The following is a 19,494-nucleotide window of genomic DNA, read 5'->3' on the forward strand; positions in this document are numbered from 1 at the left end:
ACATTTGAACCCACTTTGTAATACCCTGAGGAGAGTGAATTATAATTTTTGATTGAGAAACTTGAAATTCCAATAAAGATTTTACAATTTGTTAAACCTTAATATTCTACAAGTATAGAGTGAATCACAACACTTCGACATAATCATTCTATCTTTTATGCTTTCATACATGTCCACAACATGTTCCAAATATTCCACTATGCCAATAATTGAAACTACAATTTTCCAATTTTAATTTGAATAGCTATAAACATTAGGCCTATAAGTTTATTTGTAACTACACAAATATGACCACTAGCAATAAAAAATTGATATGTTTAAAAAGAGTAATACACCAATGACAACTACAATTACTAATTTTATGAAACTCATGGTATGATTATAACATCATGGAATTTTGTTCTTAAGTTGTGTTATGCATATTTGGCTAAAGAAGTATATGTGACAATGATATGCAAACAACAATTATATAAAATAAGAAATAGCTTTCAAATATGAAATGGAAATAACAACTCTATAAAAATATAACAAACATTCAAATCCTAATACTCAACCTAAATAAAACATTTTTAAAAATGACATGAAAATATGATAGTGTAAAATGACCCTAAACATTCAAACCCTAATGCTCAATTGAAAAAAATAATTTCAAACAATGAAACACAAACAATTATATAAACTGATGGTAGACCTTTTAATTTTCTCTATGCACACTTGCCCCCTAGGCTACTCACCACTTTGACACATAAAAACTAAAATATGAGCTCTAGCTCAACCCACATTTACTCCACAAAGTCACAAAATAAAAATCATAAATACAACAATAAAATGTTTGTCATACAAGGTGCTTAACACACACGTGGAAAAATATTTACAACACACATACAATGATAATAAACTTTCAAATCTTAATGTTCAATCCCAAAACATTATTTGCACTGATGAAATACAAAAACAATATAAAATGACACTAAACCTTCAAACCTTAATACTCTACTCAAATAATTGCATAAACAACAATAAATTTTCAAATCCTCATTGTGCAAACCCACAAACTTGCCTCCAAACCACCTACCACTCTTGCACTGTGAATAAATGAAATTTGGGCTCTAGATCAACCCATGCTTCCTACATAAAATCACAATTAAAAAGATAAATACAAATATAGAACATCTATAACACATAAATTTTACAACATTGACTTGTAAAGAACAACTGAATAAAATAACACTAAAGTATCAAAGTCTTATTGTGGAAATCTTCAACATTGAAATGTCAACTTTCAAATGATCACTATGTGAACCCACAAACTTGCTATTCAAATTATAAGATTCGCACTCCAAATAAATGAGCCATACAATAAAACAAAAATACAACTATAAATAGACACAATAAAACCTCTCTAAAAAATAACCAAATAATAAACACTTATGTAAAATCTTCTAATATGTTAATTGGTAAAAGTATTGGGGTTGGTTGAATATATTTACCAAAATAGCCTAAACCCCTCTTTGTAAAACCTGCATAAAAATAAGCTACGGATGTGAGCAAAGCTAGAGCTACTGTGGTATTAATATCATTTGTAGGTGCGGCTAATTCCCCATGAGGTAATTTAATAATTCCCCAAGGAAAAAGAGCACCTGCCCAGTTAGAAACAAAGATAAATAGAAACATAGTCCCTATAAAAGGAACCCAGGGACCATATTCTTCTTCGCCAATCTGAGTTCTAGCCAAGTCCCGAACAAATTCGAGAACATATTCCAAAAAATTTTGTGCTCCGTTCGGAATGATTTGTGGGTCTCGAACAGCTAGAGTAGCTGAACCTAATAAGACAACAATTACAATCCAGGAAGTTATAAGTACCTGTGCATGAACTTGAAACCCCCCTATTTGCCAATAAAAATGCTGACCTACTTCCACATCGGATATCTCGTAGAAATAATTCAGTATGTTAATAGGAAATTGTAAAATATCCATATTACCCTTTATATAGAAAGATGAACTTCAAAAAGAAATGATTTTGGTTCAATGACGGATTCCTCAATTATTTACACTATCATCAGTCAAGCTACGAAATAAAATAATGGAATGATTATTTGATTGATTAAGAAGATTTCTTTATTTCTATCAAAATAGATTATCTTAATCTATTCTATAAGATTTGGGAATAGTAGCCAACTTAGTTATAGCTTCTCTTTTTTAATTTTTAATTCACTTTTTATAGTACAATTCTCTACCCGCGCGAATTGCTAAAATTAATTTATTTAGGATCAGGTGGATTGGTCCTCTACCATCATCATTGGCTGGGATTGGGATATCCACGAGATCTGGGTCACAATCTGTATCAGCTAAGCAAATTGTTGGAATACCCAAAGTTCTACATTCCCGAATAGCAGTATATTCTCCTTTTTGATCGAGAATTATTACAATATCGGGCAATTTTGTCATGTATCTAATACCCCCTAGATCTTTCTGCAATTTGTTCAATTCTCTCTTGAGTATTGCTGCTTCTTTTTTCGTAAATCCATCAAATCCTCCCGTATTTTTTTTTTCGTTAAATTTTTGAATTTTTCAAGTCTTGCTTCTGTAGTAAACCAATTAGTTAACATACCCGCGAGCCATTTTTTATTTACATAATGACATCGAGCTGCTAAAGCAGCTAATTTAGCAGCATCAACTGTTTGATGTTTTGTACCAACTATCATAAATTGTTTTCCTCTTTTTGCTCCATCAAACACAAAATCACAGGCTTCTGATAAAAAACGAGCGGTGTAAGTTAAATTTATAATATGATTATCTTTACGTTCTTTAAAAATGTAAGGTGCCATTTTAGGATTCCATTTTCTGGTCTCATGACCAAAATGAACTCCTACTTTTACCATCTCTTTCAAATTGATGTTCCAATTTTTTTTCGTCATTTTTGCTTTTCTTTTTTTACTATGTGTAATATCTACATTCCAATGGAATGGGTTAGATTGCTTGCCGTAGCGTACTTGGTACAAGTATTCATTTCATTTTTTAAATGAAATCTAACAATTTGCTTTGCTCGTTTTGATTTTTTCTTTTTTATTTTTACTAGTTTCTTTTTTATTTTTACTAGTTTCTTTTTTATTTTTACTAGCTTCTTTTTTATTTTTACTAGCTTCTTTTTTATTTTTTGTTTTTTGTTTAAGAGATGAAATCAAGACTTGATATTGATGCTCAAAAAAAATAATCTTCGACTTTATTGATAAATAGACTTTTTTTACTCGTTCTCGAATTCATTTTGCTCCGTTTTACCAAACGGTTGAATCCAGTACCGACAGGTATCATTCCCCCGAGAATAACATTTTCCTTCAAGCCCTTCAACCAATCAATGCGACCTTGAAGAGCAGATTTAGCTAGGACCTGAGCAGTCTCCTGAAAACTCGCTTCTGACAAAAAACTTTGAGTATTCAGAGATGCGTTTGTCATTCCCAATAAAATGGTTCGATAGTTTATTCTTTTTTCTAGAGCGCGATCCATTCTTTGTACTCATGATAATCCAACGAGTTCTCCGGGTAAAAAAAGACTACCTAGTCCATTTTCCCAATTTTTATTTTCGGACCTGTCGACATCTACAACTAAAACTTTCGATGTAATTTGGCGAACAATAATTTCTATATGTTTATCAGAAATTTGTACCCCCTGGGATCGATAAACCCTTTAAATTTCATCGACCAACTGATTCTGACTATCCTCCATAGTCATTCTAACACTGGTGAATGACCCCCAAAAGTTTCCAAAAAATATTGCTAGGTATCTGTTCAATTTTTGAAATCTTTTTTTTCGATTTTTTGATATTGAAGTATTTGAGCGGGCTTCTGACAATTGTTCAACTCTAGGAAGACCTTGAATTATATCATCGGATTTTAATCTTTCGTATAACAGAGTTATTAATGTATCTCCTTGGTAAAGAATTTTCCCATAATAACTATTAAGAGTTGCTCCTCGAGTACCCAAATGGGGTTTAACTAATCTAATGACGAAAGATTCCTCATGAACAACTACAATTTGACCAGATCCTTGGAGTTGTTTATCTTCGGATATCCATATACTTTTGCCCTTAAATGAAAAACTTTCATAAAGTAAGGCATTTTCTTCCTAATGAATCGAACGCTCTTGTTTTGGAAAATAGAACCAAAAATTTTGATTCGAATTAACCCTTTTTTCAATCTGGATTTTATGTAAGGAGAAGGTTGATTCATTCGATTTTCGAAGTCAGCTCGCAATTTATTATGAATATCTCGATTCAACAAATATTCTTCATTCATCTGCTTGATTCGCTCATGAATCGTAATTGTCCAATTGTCTGGATCTGCAAAAACAAAAAAAAAAACACAAATACCTATAGTTACAATCACAACAATTAAAGAATGCATCTTTTGTTCGCAATTCTTGCCTTTGCATGCCTTTCCAATCTCTTTCAAGCCTCCACATTTTATATTCATATTTGTTAAGATAGTAAATGCTATTTTTTAAATTTTTTATTTAATCAAGGGTAAATGCTTTTGGTTGGAGCTATGAACACACAACAATAACACTCTAGTAGAGGTTTGAACCTTGATGACAAGAACCACAATGCTACCATTCAATCATCACACTATGCTATTATTAACTTAATTTGTTGCTATATTACCAACAATCATAAATATTAAAAAAATATAAAAAATAATTTAAACTTTTGAATATGCACTTGATTGTCTCTATTTTTTCACATTTTTATCCTAATAAATTTTTTAAAATAACCTAATAATGAAATTAACATGAATTAATCATACATGAGAAACCAAAACTAACTTAATCATTCTCTCCACCTAATCTTGTTGAATAGATCTTGAAAGGAAGTCGCTATTAAAACTATTTTCTTAGCGAACCTTGATATCATTGTACACTTTCACTTTGTAATTTCCAATGAAACGTTTTTCTCTTTACACAATCCTTACTTTACACATGATACAAACCCCCTTATCTCAAGCTTCTTTTAATCTTTTGCAGTTACGTATACCACACCAAAAATGATATGAATTAGTTCTCAATTGCAAAATCTATAACCTCTAAATATTGACCTCTATATAATCCTCCATCATCATGATAAATAAATAGTTGTTCTTTCTCTCAACCTTCTTTCCAAAATTTCTCCACAACTAAAATAACAATTAATAATAAGAACATTTACCGTCCAATCAAAATTTAGTAAATTTTTTTCGAGAGGAACATTTGCAGAAAGGCGCTTTAACAAATTAAAGGCTGCGAGTTCTGTTGTAGGTTTGGGCATTTAGAAAATATTTTAGAAAATATAACTTGTTTCATTTTTTCAAGTACAAATTATTTTTTAAACTTGATTATTAAAATATGGAAATGAAAATTAGGAGAGAATAGATCAACAGATTAGCAGAAACCAGGGCCAATTTTGGTGAAGAAATGGCTTGGAGGGCACAGCTGTCTCGAAATCTGAAGGAGCTTCGCATCCATCTCTGTCAAACCTCGCCATCGAGCAATGCAACCAGGTTTCTGGCCTACTTCTTTACACCCTAATCTCAGAAAGCCCGAAATCTTAATCTTTAATAACCATAGCATTTTCAATCTGACCATTCAATATTGCTCAACACAGCAAAATAATTGGAATTCTGTATTTTTTATTTATTTTTAACTGTTTTTAGCATTTGAAGACATTTTTAGTTTCAATTGTCCTGTCGGTTATTAAACTTGTTTGTAGATTTTGCTGGTTTTGGGTCGCTCTCAATTAGATCTCTGAATGCTGTATTTTTTTTCGCTTGCGCGGATGGAATGTGTTTGCGTTTGTCCTTATAATAATTTTTTCTAGTCATTTTGGGCAAGGTTATGAGGTATTTGATTTGGTGTGGGGTAAGGTTAGGCCAGATTTCGTAAGATTAAGCCACACTCGATTGCACCTCAGTTGTTACTCAACCTTCGCAAATGACGGCTGGAGTTATAGTACGATGTAATCGTGACACCACAATATCGCCATATGCGCACCAGGGTTATAGGGCGCCTTGTTGCAGTGGGGGGCTTTCTGTGCAATTCTTACAAATGCCTGTCATTACCGTTGCATCAAAACTTATGGGACAAGGGTAGCCTTATATAACAAGAACATGTATTTTGAATTGGAGACTGGCTTCGAGAATTTTTTAGTTTTGCAAAATTAGCACTCAAAGCAATTTTTGTTATGGAAACAGGGCTTCTGTTCTTTTTTTGCCCGGTACATGTTTGGTGAGATTATAGGCTGCCTTTTATGTTGGATGCGCTGGTCTTACAGTTCATTCTTACTGAACCTGGATCGTCTTTAAATGTATCCCATAATTATTACATCACAAATTTGACACGTTTTTATTAAAGTTATGGATCTCTTTGTTGCGTTTAGAGGGGTTTTAACCTAGATCACATCCTTACGGTGATTCTTCTTAACCATTATAGCACGACCCCATGGACTGTATATTTTTTATTTGGCTAGAGAGTGGCAGAGTTTAATAACTCACACCATAGTTCTATTCTTGTTGATGCCTACCTCACCAGAATGAACTTGGGTGCAAGTCTGGGGCTGTTTCCTAGAATAATTATGCCTCAATCCTGACATCTAAACCCAAAGGAAGTCTGTGTCATGCGGTCTATGTTTCAAGAAGCTTCATAAAAAAAGAGAAGTAAAGAAAAAATATTTTGTCTACATACAGTTTTCCAAAATTAGATTTATATATGAAAAAAATTACAAATATATAAACCAAAATCCTATGGAGTGATGTTTCTTTGTAACACTATATCATGGGCCAGTTCCTATCAATCAGAAACATTTTTTTAATTACAACATATAACATGATTGTCCACAATGATTCCAATCAAAGAGATAGGTGGATAACAAGACTCAAAATTTTTACTTTACCGACTTATAATTATAACAGTTTATTAACTTCCTTTTTGATGCTTCAACTATTAATATGAAGCTGATTTCAATTTTCAAAGTTGGTATATGGTTCCAAAATCAGAAGAGCTAAATTTTCCTATATGACTTGTGTTGACATGGCAGAAAATAATTATATAGATTAATTCTGTTATTTTGTTCAACTTTCTAACCATAAAATAGACATTGCATGCTGAAGAACAAAACTGCAACATCATTTCTGTTCCTTCAATTTAGTTTGAACAGCTCCATCCATCTCCTCATTGTCATGATAATTAGAAGGGAAAGCAAGAGGATTAATCTTCAATAAGCTTCCTGAACACCTTTTCGACAATGTACACATCAGATTGAAGTTCTGTTGGAAGGAATAATATAAATTTTATGTTTTTAAAGGATTATTTGTCTATATGCTTAATGATTCTTATTGTTTTGCTTTATGGTGTTTTCAATCAGAAGGGGCTGATGAAATAATGATTTTTATTCAACTTCAAATAATTGTGAATTATGGGATATAAATTTTCATGTGTGAAAGCTTTGATTTTTGTTTAAAAATATAAATTATAAGGAATATGTGGCTCATTCTGATGTTTCTCATTTTATAAACTTGAAATGTTCGTTGACAATAATATGCTGATAAAAGCTATTTAATCCTTGAAGCTTCCTTTTCTCTAAGTTGCTGATTTGGAATTGGGTATATATATATATATATATATATATATAGTAAGTTCAAAATACTGCATATCATACTCATTCTGAACAAAATGACCATAAATTTTAGAAATTCAAAACAATATACTAATTCCGTAGCAATTTATTTAAATTAGATGTCATAATAAACATTCATTTTTCATAATATTATATAAACGTTTAATTATTAGTTTAATAAATAGGTAACATATATTATTAATTAAAATAATAATCATTTACTTATTCGAATAAATTAAAGTTGAAATCCAAAATTATAAAAAAAAGCATAAAAAACAATAAATCAAACAAAAATGAAAAATAAAAGATAGTGGAAAAAAAGAAAAGGAATTTGAAAATCGTTAGGGTTTTTCCTTTTGTAAGTAGCAGCAATGAACAGATCTAAAGTAGTGTGGTAGGTGATGTCTTTGGTTTGAGCGGTATAAATCCCTTGTATGCATACCCTACAACCTCTCGCAGGTCTAGGTCTCTTAAATCATTGAAAACCTAAGTTATTAGTTTGGGTATGCCAGTACAACTTTTTTTTTGGAATTGGATTTGTTTTGGTTACGTCCATTCAAAAATAAATTAATATTTTTTTATAAATATATACATATTTGCAGCCAGAAAACAATAATTAAGTTTAGTATACAACATAACATGCATATACTAAACAAAACTATTATAAAAATAAAAAATACTACTTCAATGTGGATTGGTCAAACTCAAATGTCAAGATAGATAGTCATTGTTCAATATTAAAATAATAAAATCAGCAATTAGCATCATATAGTTCTTCCTAAAGATGATGATGATGATGATCATCATCATCATTGAAATTAGATGCTGGTAGATTAGAAGCAGTAAATGTGTGTTGGCTATTTGACTACTCCAATAATGGAAAATGTTGGGTAGCAGTTGTATCTTAGCTTGCAATGGTTCTATATAGGTAGTATATACAACAGTTTCGTTGCCCTTTCCATGTAGTCATTTTGTTTGGTGATAGAAGGCACAAGTTTCAATGCGTGTACCCTAACTCAATGTTTTTTTAATGTCAATTGGTTGTGTTTAATGAGTGCATGGAGCATGTACTAAAATTCTGCTTAGATGAAGATGAAGTGGCAAACCTATTGAGGCAAAGTTAGATAGTTAGAATTCTGAATTATAAATCAAACTTCAAACAGAATTTTTTTAAAAAAATTTTAGAAATGATAATTTGAAATTGAAATTTAGGGATGTTTGGATAAAAATAAAAATCTTGCGATAAAACTTTGATTGCAAGAGATTGTAGGTGTTGGACCAAGGAGGTGCCACCAGTTGGGAGCGTCCTTCTTATACTTGTCATGAAGAGTGGGAATACTTAGATAATTGGTGTGTTGTAAATTCATTTGCAGTTACATCCTTAACATCAGGATTAGGGAAGAGTCTAGCTAATGCCAACTTGTACCCTTCACTGACTTCCACTTTCAAATTACACCTGCTCAAAGATGGCCTCAACGCTTCTAGTGATTTTGGTAAAAAATTAAAAACAAGAAGGTAGGCTAGTGTTTATATGCTCAGTATTTCGGATTATTCTGTTTCTTACCTATCCATTTTGCTTCTCATTCAGCATTTGTTGATTGTCTCAGTTCTTTCTATGTTTGTGTGCCTCCATATCTTAAAATCCAATAGTTCTTGTAACTTTTAATTTATTTATTATACACAATGATATATTGCCAAGGGAGTTTAACATTATGTTAATAAAATTAGACAGACGATTCAGTCTGGACAGTTAAATTCAGAAATGCTTATAATTATTTAAATGTTTCCATACTAACACTGCAAGTCGTAAGTTTTCCATAATATTTCATAGAATTGTCATGCACCAAGTACTCCTGTTGCCCTGCATGGTAGATTGGGTGTAAATTTTGTAACATGGTTCTGAGAACATTGAAATCTTAGTAATTATGATAGCCTACACAGTCTAATGTTTAAAAAGTTAATTCACACATGATCTCTTTCCATTTTTATTTATCAATTTTGCAAGTGATTGGACCTTTAAGCTATCTCTAGAACATTTGCATGCATTATAACCACTCAAATGTTGTTTTGCCATCAATTTTACTTCATTCTTCTTTCCTCTTTAGTACGATTTCTATCAAAACCAAAATTCTATTTTACCAATGTAATTTGCCTTTTCAGACCATACATCTAATTTGATTATTAATTTTTTGCAGCATACTTTATACTGTTTGAATGAAATGCCTGTATTCTTGAACATTATCAGCAATGTAACCATGTAAATTTATCAGAGTAGCCGGAAACTCCTTTGTCCCTCCCTGGGAACGCGTATCCCCGTATCCGTTCCCGTATCTGAAACAAAACGTATCCGATACAGCCCGGATACACATTGAATAATGTACCCACATGTGCCCAAATATCTTGATTTCCAATCATGCTAGATACTATGTGATTTGATTTTTTAAAAACATTGACGGAAATCTTCCTAAATTCAGTTTTACAAAACTTCATTCATGCATTTAAAAAAATAAAAATTGGTATATACAAAACCTATACCCAATGAGAAAGACAAATGAAATGTTTTTCTATTTGAGTGACCCATTTTTTGGGTTATCTTCCAATGCAATTGTACTATTTTTGCATATTGTAAAATGTTAAATCAACTTATCATTATTTATGTAGCAATTATGTGTCTATAGTGCTTTTTTATGAATGACGTATCCAGCCGTATCCATATTAGGGGTCTTAAAAAATGGCCGTATCCGTATCCATTACCGTATCCTTATCCGATACCGTATCTGTGTCCTTGCAACTTTGAAATTTATTTTAGGAAATAAAAATCTACAGCCTAAAGCTGCATGTTCAATATATGTATACTTGTTTTATATAAGTTTTTTCAGCTCCTCATATCTCATTATGTTTTATGAAATTTCTGATTTGTTTCAGCAATTAACATTGAGTTTGATTTTCTAAACAATATTATAATGTTGTATGTTGTTTTTTCAAATGCAATTTCTTTCTGTATATTGTATTCTATATTTTGTGAGGACTCTTCAGTATCTGGTTACTCTGAAGCCAAAAGATTTATATGTGGATTTCTTGTGCTCTTAAATTGCAGAGATTTTATTCGTTCAAATTATAAGGACTTGAAGACACTAAACCCAAGGTTTCCAATTTTAATTCGAGAGTGTAGTGGAACTGAGCCAAGAATATGGGCTAGATATGGTAAGATTCCTACATTAATAGGAAATGTAACTATACAATTTCATGTTCAAATATGAAGCTGAGCTGCTGAAGTGTAGTTTCTTTCTAAGTCACAAGGTTCGAATTCGAATTCGATAGCCATGAAATTCAACAAGGGAAAAATTCGAAATTTTTTTGGATTAAATTCGCCTTATATAATTTTGTTTATTTTTAAATATATGTAATACTTCTAATAAATTATCAAAATAGTTTAACATTGCTAAATAGATTTGAAGTCACTATAAAAAGATGGCACATTTATAAAATATAAACCATAAGAAACATGTGAAATCATGATTGCGAAGATGTTTTCTTTTCAAAAAGGTGCAATAAAAAGTCAAGACTTTAGAACTTCAAAAAAGCTCTAAGTCATCAAGAGCACTTGGCTTAGATGGTGTAGCATCATCATCTGTATCACTATCCAATTCCTCATCAAGAAAGTCAGGCTCATTTGCAACTGACACTTCTATGTCTTTTGGAATGCGTTGTTGTGAAGAAGATGTGGAGTCGCTTGCTGATTTGTTCATGAACAATTTCAAATTGCTGCGAATGTAGACAAGATCTCCCAACTTTCCAAACAACAATTTGTTCCTCTTCTTGTAATGGATGTGGTCAAGCAACTCCAATTCCTCTCACAAGTTGATGAACTTGCTCCTTGACTCAATATTCTAATGGCAAAGTGCTGAAGTTCAGGAGTTTGTGCTCCATAGCTCATCCACCATCTATAATGAGGTACCACATCTCGTGTCATATCATATTTGGCTCCTGCTATTCCAAACAACCTTTCTGCTCTTCTGTATACCCAACCTTGGTCTCTGATTAGAGCTGCAATTGTTGGATCTGGTTCAAATTTGCTAATGGCTTCATGAAACCCTACCATAATTTCAAAATCAGCTTGTCTATCAATATGAAATAGCTTAGGCTTCAAATAGCAAGCTGCTGCATGTAAAGGTGTGTGCATCATTTTCCATCTAGAATCAACTGTCTCCCATATCTCCATGTCAATATCTCCATATACTCTGCATCTACATTGTTTAGTGCTCTCTGAATAACTTCCTTACAATGATCCATGCTTTCATAAAGCATACCAAGGCAAGGTTTGTCACCATCAACCATATGAAACACATCAACATTTGGCTCACATATACTTAGAACCTTTGTTCCACTTTTCCAAAAGCTGCTATTTAAAACAATTTGCTCTATGTTCTTGTCCTTCACACTTTTAGAAAGCGCTGAATTTTCCCACTCATTGAAACAAACAACAGATGTCAAAGCTGCTTTCTCTTAAACAACTCTTTTTAAAGTGATATAAAATGAAGCAAACCTTGTGTCACAAGGCCTCAACAACTCCCTAGATGCATACTGCTTGTAAAGACTCAATGTGAGATGACGATTTCTTATGAAGTTTGCAATTACTCTCCCTCTATGAATTGCTTCATGTATCCATGGAAACAGCCAAATCATGGAGCAACAAATCCAAACTATGTGCTGCACATGGACTTCAATATATTTGTGGGTATTTATCATCAATCAGTTTTCCAGCTCCCACACAGTTTGCTACACTATCAATTACCACTTGAACCACATTTTCCACCCCTACTTTAAGAATGGCTTCCTCTAATATTTGAAATATGTATTCAGAAGTTTTTTTGTGGTTCATGGTGTCAATCACTTTCAAGAATGCAACACCTTCAGGACAAGCCACCAAAACATTGATCAATGTCCTTTAACATATATCTGAGCATCCATCACTCAATATGGTGCAACTTGTTGCCTTCCAAGAGGCTTTGACCTCAGCTAGTTTCTCAGTCACTCTATCTTTTGACCTCTGCAAAAGAGTTTTCTTGAAAGCCTCAGAAGTGCGAGGTGTGTACCCTTTGCCAAACTCTGCAACTTTTTGAATTGCATTGCAAAAATGCAGATTTCTAGCTACATTGAATGGAATAGCACTTGTGTAAAACAAATTTGCCAGTGCATCATCCACCTGTTGTTTCTCTACTGGTTTCCAAAGACTCTTCAAAGTTCCACTCTCTTTGGATGCCCCTTTGGCCTTGGGTAGACTCGAAGAGGAAGACATAGCAGATGTGAATTTAGACAAATCCTCTTCAATTCTCTGTTTCTTTTGTGCCGCTGCATCTTTCCTACAATCGAAGAGGCTTGCTCTTTCTCTAAAATAGCTCTAATTTCTTTGGTCATTTTTGGACATGCAGTAACACCTCCACCTTTACCCCCTGTAATACCAAGCAAGTGGTCCTTTACCCTTGTTAAAGTTCCGGTAAAAACTTTCGGGCACAAGTTACAATGAAGATAAGCACCATTGCGGGTCACATGTTTCCATGCCTCTGAAGTTGATTTGTTGGGAGCCATTACAATTTGTACAATTTAGAAGAAAAATGTTTTTTAATATTTAAAACATGGATTAAATTTTATTTAAAAGCATTAAAACAAAAAATATATAATATGTTAATTTTTAACTCTAAAAAGAAAAATAATTCAATAAGTTTAAAACTTTATTTAAATATAATATTTGTTATATTTAAATTGTTAATTTTTATTTTTTTGACATCTGCTGAGTTTTAGCTTAAAATGAAAAAATAAAATAAAATACTATTAAAAGTAATTATAATAAATGCTTGATTTTCTAATAACTAAATAAAATAAAAAACTGCAAATAGTAATTTTTTAAACATCTATTATTAAAATAGAAATGTATCAAATAACAAATATAAAATTATATTTTTTAATACAACATATATTAGAAAATTTAATTTAAAAAATAAAAATGAAATTTAAAATGTTGCCCAATGTTTCAGTTTTCACACAGCACATGTAAAACAAAAAAATAAAACTATATGAAATGTAAAAAATAAAGATTCTGGAAAATCAGTAAAAAATAAAACTGTGGAACTTTTTTTTTACTGAAAAAATTGAAAAATAACTCTATGTATATCGAATGCAGAAAAATAAAACAATATGAAAGCTTTCTTTTAGCGTAAGAAGTAAAACTATTGGTCTATATGGCTATATCAATATCAACAATATATATTGAATGCAGCTTGAAATCAATGGCAAACAAAAACATTAAAATCGGGATAAGCTAGAAAAATAATTAAAATCAAATAAGCTGCCTATTTGAACACGGCAGCGATGGCAGACAGGAGGAGGTAGGCACGGCAGCAATGGCAGACTAGAGGAAGTTTGCTATGAAATGGAAGTATCGCTGCCCCAGCAGACACAGAGATATCAAGTAATCCACCCGCGATCCAGCAGACACAGTAGAGATATCAAATGTGAGGAAAGGTCATCTCGTGTTGTGGTTGGCAAATCAAAACATCCGCTATCCACCGATATCAACCTCCTATTTAGCCAACGCCTTCACTGGTTCTCAGGGGGTTTGTGTGTTTACAAAGGCGGAGAGATGCGTTCTATAAAAAAATGCGTTGAAAATCCGCTGGAAACCCTATAAAAAACGCTTGTAAATTTTTTGTTTTAATGGAAAAAAATGATGTCGTGTTTGTACGAATAAATTGCTGAATTTAAACACATTTTATGGAAAAATTTGAAATTCTAAAAAATTCAAACTTCATGGATGAAGTTCGCCGAATCTTGTGACTTAGGTTTCTTTAGAGTCATGCAATGCTTGTAAATTTCAAATATTTGATTTTTCTGCCAGACTTCAATCATTTGGTACTTTATAATTGACAATCTGTATAACGGGTTTGTATGTACAATCAATTGACCTGGTGTTTGTCTTGACTGTGAGATATAAAGGAGATATAAAAGGAATTCAAGAAGAAAGCAAAATATTAGCATGAAACAACTCAATTTGAAATTGTTGAATGAGAGATAATTCACAATAGGAGCGAGAAAATATATTGAATATACTTATTCTGCTAGCTCACTTTATGCTAGGAAAGATCAAAGAAGCTAATCATATTAATGTTCCTCCACCAACTGAAATTTGTTGATGGATCTGCTAAGTACATTTAAAGGAGGACAACATTACATGGTGCATAACATGCAATGCTACTAGATACTGGGAAATATTTTGGGCACGGGAACTTGAAATTAGAAAGGGTTCTATATGTAGAAATGCTGAGCTGCTGTTTCTGTCCTTCTCAAAATCTTTCTTCCTGTTGAAAATGTTTCTGAAATATAATGTTTCGAAAGCTAGCAGCAGGAAAACATCATTTTCAACCAAGTTTCTTGGCTGTTTCAGTATTCCCCATTACTATGACTTTCTGGAAAATTTATGCTTTTTTACTAAACATATCCATGGTGTAGGTTTAGCATAAGACTAGGCTAGTCAAAATTAATAGATTATAAGGTGAAAGGATAGTGAAGCTTATTGAATAGCTACTAGAACTACCTAGGGAGAGAGGTCAAGCTAGTGCTTTTCATAACACCATTTATTTGTCAATGGTCAGCTAAATAAGACCGCCTATTTTTTCTCTTAAAGTTCTTATCCAGACTATTTGGAATATTAGGTGCTAACTGCATATGTCGACCCTGGTCATTAGGGAATTTCTCTGTTGTTGTGGTTGTGCCTTGCCTTTATCCAAGGTCTATGCCAAAGAATTTGGCGATCTTGATGGTCAATGTTTTAGATGCATTTGAATTTTTTGTTAAGTCCAAATGTCATATGTTTCAGATGCTTTTTAGAATTCAAAAATTTCGTTTAAATTGAAGTGGTGTATTTATTGCAATAAAAAAATATAGATAATTAATGCCTTTAAGAACTTCTACAAGAAAGCTGACATCATTGGTGAGCACCGTGTGCTGTATACACCACAAAAATGTGGTGGACAAACAGAAATATCAAACCAGTGTTTAGATGGTTAGAAACTTAGATGTATGCTTCACTTATAAATTTGGACTAAAAATTCTTGGCTAGGGCAGTCATTTGTATAATCTACATTTTGAATTACTTTCCTACTGGGGTTGTTTAGGTTCTAGGAGACTAGGAGGTATGCGTGAAGAAGCTGAGAGTGGGTGAAAGCCTATTGCTGCCTATTTTAAGATTTTCGTTTGCACAAGAAGTAAAAGGGGCTAGAGTCCAAAAGCCACTAAATACATTTTTGTCTGATAGGAGTTGAAGGTATATAAAATATATGTGAAGGCATATCAAATGTATGATCCATTGTCTCAAGTTCTGAACCATAGGAACCAAATATCTTTCAGCAAACTAAAAGATAAAGAGAGTTTTGAATTTGTGGGGATAAAATTAGGATAAAAGGTTCGGTTAGGATTGGGAGTTAGGGAAAAGTCAGAAAAAAATGGCTTCAAAAATCAGAAAAAAACCCTAACCTTGGATTTTTTTGACCAAAAACTTTTAATTTAAATGCTAAAAAATTGCAATTACTCAACAAGAAATCATATTTTTGTTTTAAATCATATTTTATCAGTGCTAAAGGGAACAAAAAATTGGTCAAAAAACCAGTAGGAATGTGTTGACCTGATAAATTTAATTTCTCATGAGCTTTTTGGCAATTTATCAGCAGCGGTGGCATTAAAAGATAAATTGGAAGAAATCTTGATAAATTAAGGATATAAGCTTCACTGCTCTCAAGTTCTAAACATGTCATTACTTGGAAGGATGTGCAATCTATGAGAACCATTCACCTTTTGAAGCACCTTCTCACTCCGTCTATGATAAATTATATTTATACCTAATTACGTTATTGGTTTTTATGTTTCACAATGAAGAGACAGCCTATTGTTCTCTAGGGACATAAGCTATTGCCTGTGTCCCTTGCTTTTGTATATATATATATATGTCCGATCACCTTTTGATGACTGTCAGTGCCCCCTTGAAAGCCTGAATTCCTTAGGGAGTCACTTCCAATCCACGCCTTGGGAAGGTAGTGAATAGTAGTAGGTCCCAGACCTGAAGCCAATGAAAATTAAGACATATATCAGACCTAAAGTCAATAAAAAAATCAGACATAAAAGTGGAGTCTCGGACTGAAAACATGACAAATCAGATTTTAGAATCAGACCTTGAAATGTGAAAATCAAAGATTAAACAAAGGGAATTCATTTCTGATTTAAAGATCGAAGTTGTTCTCTTCTATGTCTTGATCAAGGTGTATTTGCTTTTCAGGTTTTGGAAACAAAGAAGGAACTTCATCAAGAGGTAGGGGACGTGCAAGGGATCAGCTCATGGTGTTCAAACCTAAAGACATGAGAAAACAAAAGAAGCTTTGCAACATTAGGAATATTAAGTATACAAGATAAGTTGCTTCATGACATCAAATTTGCTAGGGTGTGGGGGACTCACACATCAACATCAGCATGCTCAAAGCAAAGACAAGGAACATTGTAACCTTGCTAGAGGGAGGCATCATAACCTCATCTTGTGCATACGCAATGATTAACACCCTCAAGAGTTCCGTTGAATGAAAGGAAGTGTTCCAAGTTCAAGGAAGCACAAGATTCACAACAACAAGCATGAGAATACACGTGCTAAAGAAAGAAAATTTTCACAATTCTTGAATTTCCTTTGGAAATCCAAGAATCATTGCCAGTACATCAAGGAGATAATTCCAAAAGAGTTAATCAAAGTTAGAAAGACTGATCCGCAAGGATGATGCAATTTGGGAGTATCTCATACCTTCGTCTCATTCATGATTGAGCTTGGAAATGTTGAGTATCAAGAGATATGCATCCATCACCTACCCTTGTGATGAGTTACAAGATGAGCAAGCTGAGGTGGCACCTGGTCATTGTTTACCCCGTGGGGTGTGTTATTAATATTGCATATCAACAGTCAGATGATAACCATAGGATAGAATAGTAACCAGAAACTCAGAGCAATGCTTTCATTAATGCTAAAATGTCTAGTACAATAATCATTCTCTGCATCAGTGTATCCAACAACAAGTACGAGAGCATATATAAAGACACGGTTGAGGGTTGCTGTTACCACCCGTGGGGAACCGTCGTGCAACGGACAACTACCCTCGACGACACTAACATACTTAACCAACGTAGCTTAACAAGTAGTACAAAGCCCATTTTACGACCAACATCATCCCCCACCTAAGAAAAGTTGTCTCCGGACGACAAGGACAAAAATCCGGGACTAACACAACAAAGTGGGGATGAAGTACACTGTATACAATAAGAAAATCACTGAGAAGAAGGGGCTGAGGGGGCGTCCCAAAAGGAGGTAGTTGCACCGCCAATGAAGAAGATGCAGGAACTGCTGACGCCAGTTGAGCCCGGAACTCATACACCTACTGCGTCCTCGCCTGAAAACCCTTTTCTGCTACCATCCGATGCTCAAGTGCGGATTTCACCATTATTGCTTCCGTAAGGAGTTCTTTTTTTCCTTGACATCACAGTCCTCCTGTGCGTAAACCAAACTTGTCTGCAAAACACGCTTTTCAGTCTCAGCCTCCACCAACTGCTACTCAAATGATACTGTCTCCCTAGCCAATTTGTCCTCGATAGCTAGCCGCGTTGCCCTCTTGGCATCCAACTCCTGGGTACGCTGAGCTAAGTCTCACGCTACTATTGCCTCCAACCTGGTGGTCAGCTCCTCCCGAGCCCTCTGTGCATCCACCAAGGCAACCTCACGTCCAGTCGAGACATACTCCGAGTTCCTCAAAGCGTACCATTCATGCCTGGAAGTGGCCACAATCCTTTGGCACAAAGGCTAGGAGACGCCTTAAATCCTCCATCACACGCCCCAAAGGCTGATAACTGAACTGAATAACTCCCTGGTGCCGTACGACTTCGCGTTCTTGCAATGCATTCCCCCAAACTCTGTTTGTTCGCAACCTCCAAATCCATCTCCCTCTACGACTTATGGCTTCCCCACCAATGCTTAGCTTCAGGCTTCTTTCTCATAGTATAGAACAACCCCAACACTTACCGTGACTTCTCTGATGCCCTTCGCCCAACTCAAAAGTGTACAGTAGCTCAAAAATAAACTGGGGGTCTGGGGGCAGTGCCCTCGCGGGGGTTGGGGCAGCGCCCCAGGGGCCGCCAACACCAATTTACAACCTTCAGAACCACACGGAAGTCCATGTCGCACATCATTTTTGTGATATTTTAAGATGCCAAAACCCTTCTTCCACTCTAATTTTTTCAACGTCCTCGCTCCAGACTCCATAGGATAATTTTTCAATTTGGTCGTCGTTTTTTATTTTTTTTAATTTTTTATAAATTAAATGCATGCTTTTTTGAATGTCGGCGCATTTTTCTTTTCACATGCCATCACCACCGTTTATCCCTGCCGTGTCGTGGTATTTTTCCTTTCACCCTTTTTTTTAAACCGCTGCCGCCGTCGCCGTTGCCGTGCTCCTTCAGGCCTACGGTGGTTTTCCATCGCCGGTGACCTCCGTCGACGGTGGTTCCACCGCACGGTGGTCTCACCGTGGTGGTTCCACCATACGGTGGTCCCACCACCACTTTCAAAAAAATATATATATATTTTTTATTTTTTTCAATTTTTTTTTTTAATTTAATTTCTTAATCTAATTGTCCAGAGAGTCTTCGGCTCGGATCCCGTGCCTCTGGGATCACCCTTCATCCTTCTCGGTTTGCCTCCCCCGAGAGTCTCCCGCTTTTGTCCCGTGCCTCTCGAGTCGCCTGCCCAGCCTCTCGGGTCCCCTTCCATCCTCTTG

At 34.0% G+C, this 19,494-nt stretch overlaps 2 protein-coding genes and 1 pseudogene across 3 annotated transcripts in view; 1 reads left to right on the top strand and 2 right to left on the bottom strand.

The window, feature by feature from the left end:
• Positions 1-1,428: 1,428 nt before the first annotated feature.
• On the bottom strand, positions 1,429-1,977 carry LOC131077834 (ATP synthase subunit a, chloroplastic-like). The gene has a single exon (XM_058015408.2). The coding sequence runs from the start codon at positions 1,975-1,977 to the stop codon at positions 1,429-1,431; it is 549 nt and encodes a 182-aa protein (XP_057871391.2).
• A 234-nt stretch (positions 1,978-2,211) lies between these two features.
• Positions 2,212-3,052, bottom strand: LOC131077839 (small ribosomal subunit protein uS2c-like; annotated as a pseudogene).
• A 2,094-nt stretch (positions 3,053-5,146) lies between these two features.
• Positions 5,147-19,494, top strand: part of LOC131077851 (NADH dehydrogenase [ubiquinone] 1 alpha subcomplex subunit 2) — a 67,874-nt gene continuing 53,526 nt past the window's right edge. Inside the window, exons 1-3 of one of the 2 annotated variants that reach the window (XM_058015435.2) lie at positions 5,147-5,282; positions 5,391-5,528; positions 10,737-10,843. In XM_058015435.2, coding sequence (XP_057871418.1) covers positions 5,443-5,528; positions 10,737-10,843 — 193 coding nt within the window. In that variant the 5' untranslated portion in view covers positions 5,147-5,282; positions 5,391-5,442. Of the gene's footprint in view, positions 5,283-5,306; positions 5,529-10,736; positions 10,844-19,494 lie in introns of those variants that run through there. The other variant, XM_058015433.2, reaches the window with a different exon arrangement.

Source organism: Cryptomeria japonica, chromosome 9 (assembly GCF_030272615.1).
Source record: "Cryptomeria japonica chromosome 9, Sugi_1.0, whole genome shotgun sequence".
NCBI classification, from domain to species: domain Eukaryota; kingdom Viridiplantae; phylum Streptophyta; class Pinopsida; order Cupressales; family Cupressaceae; genus Cryptomeria; species Cryptomeria japonica.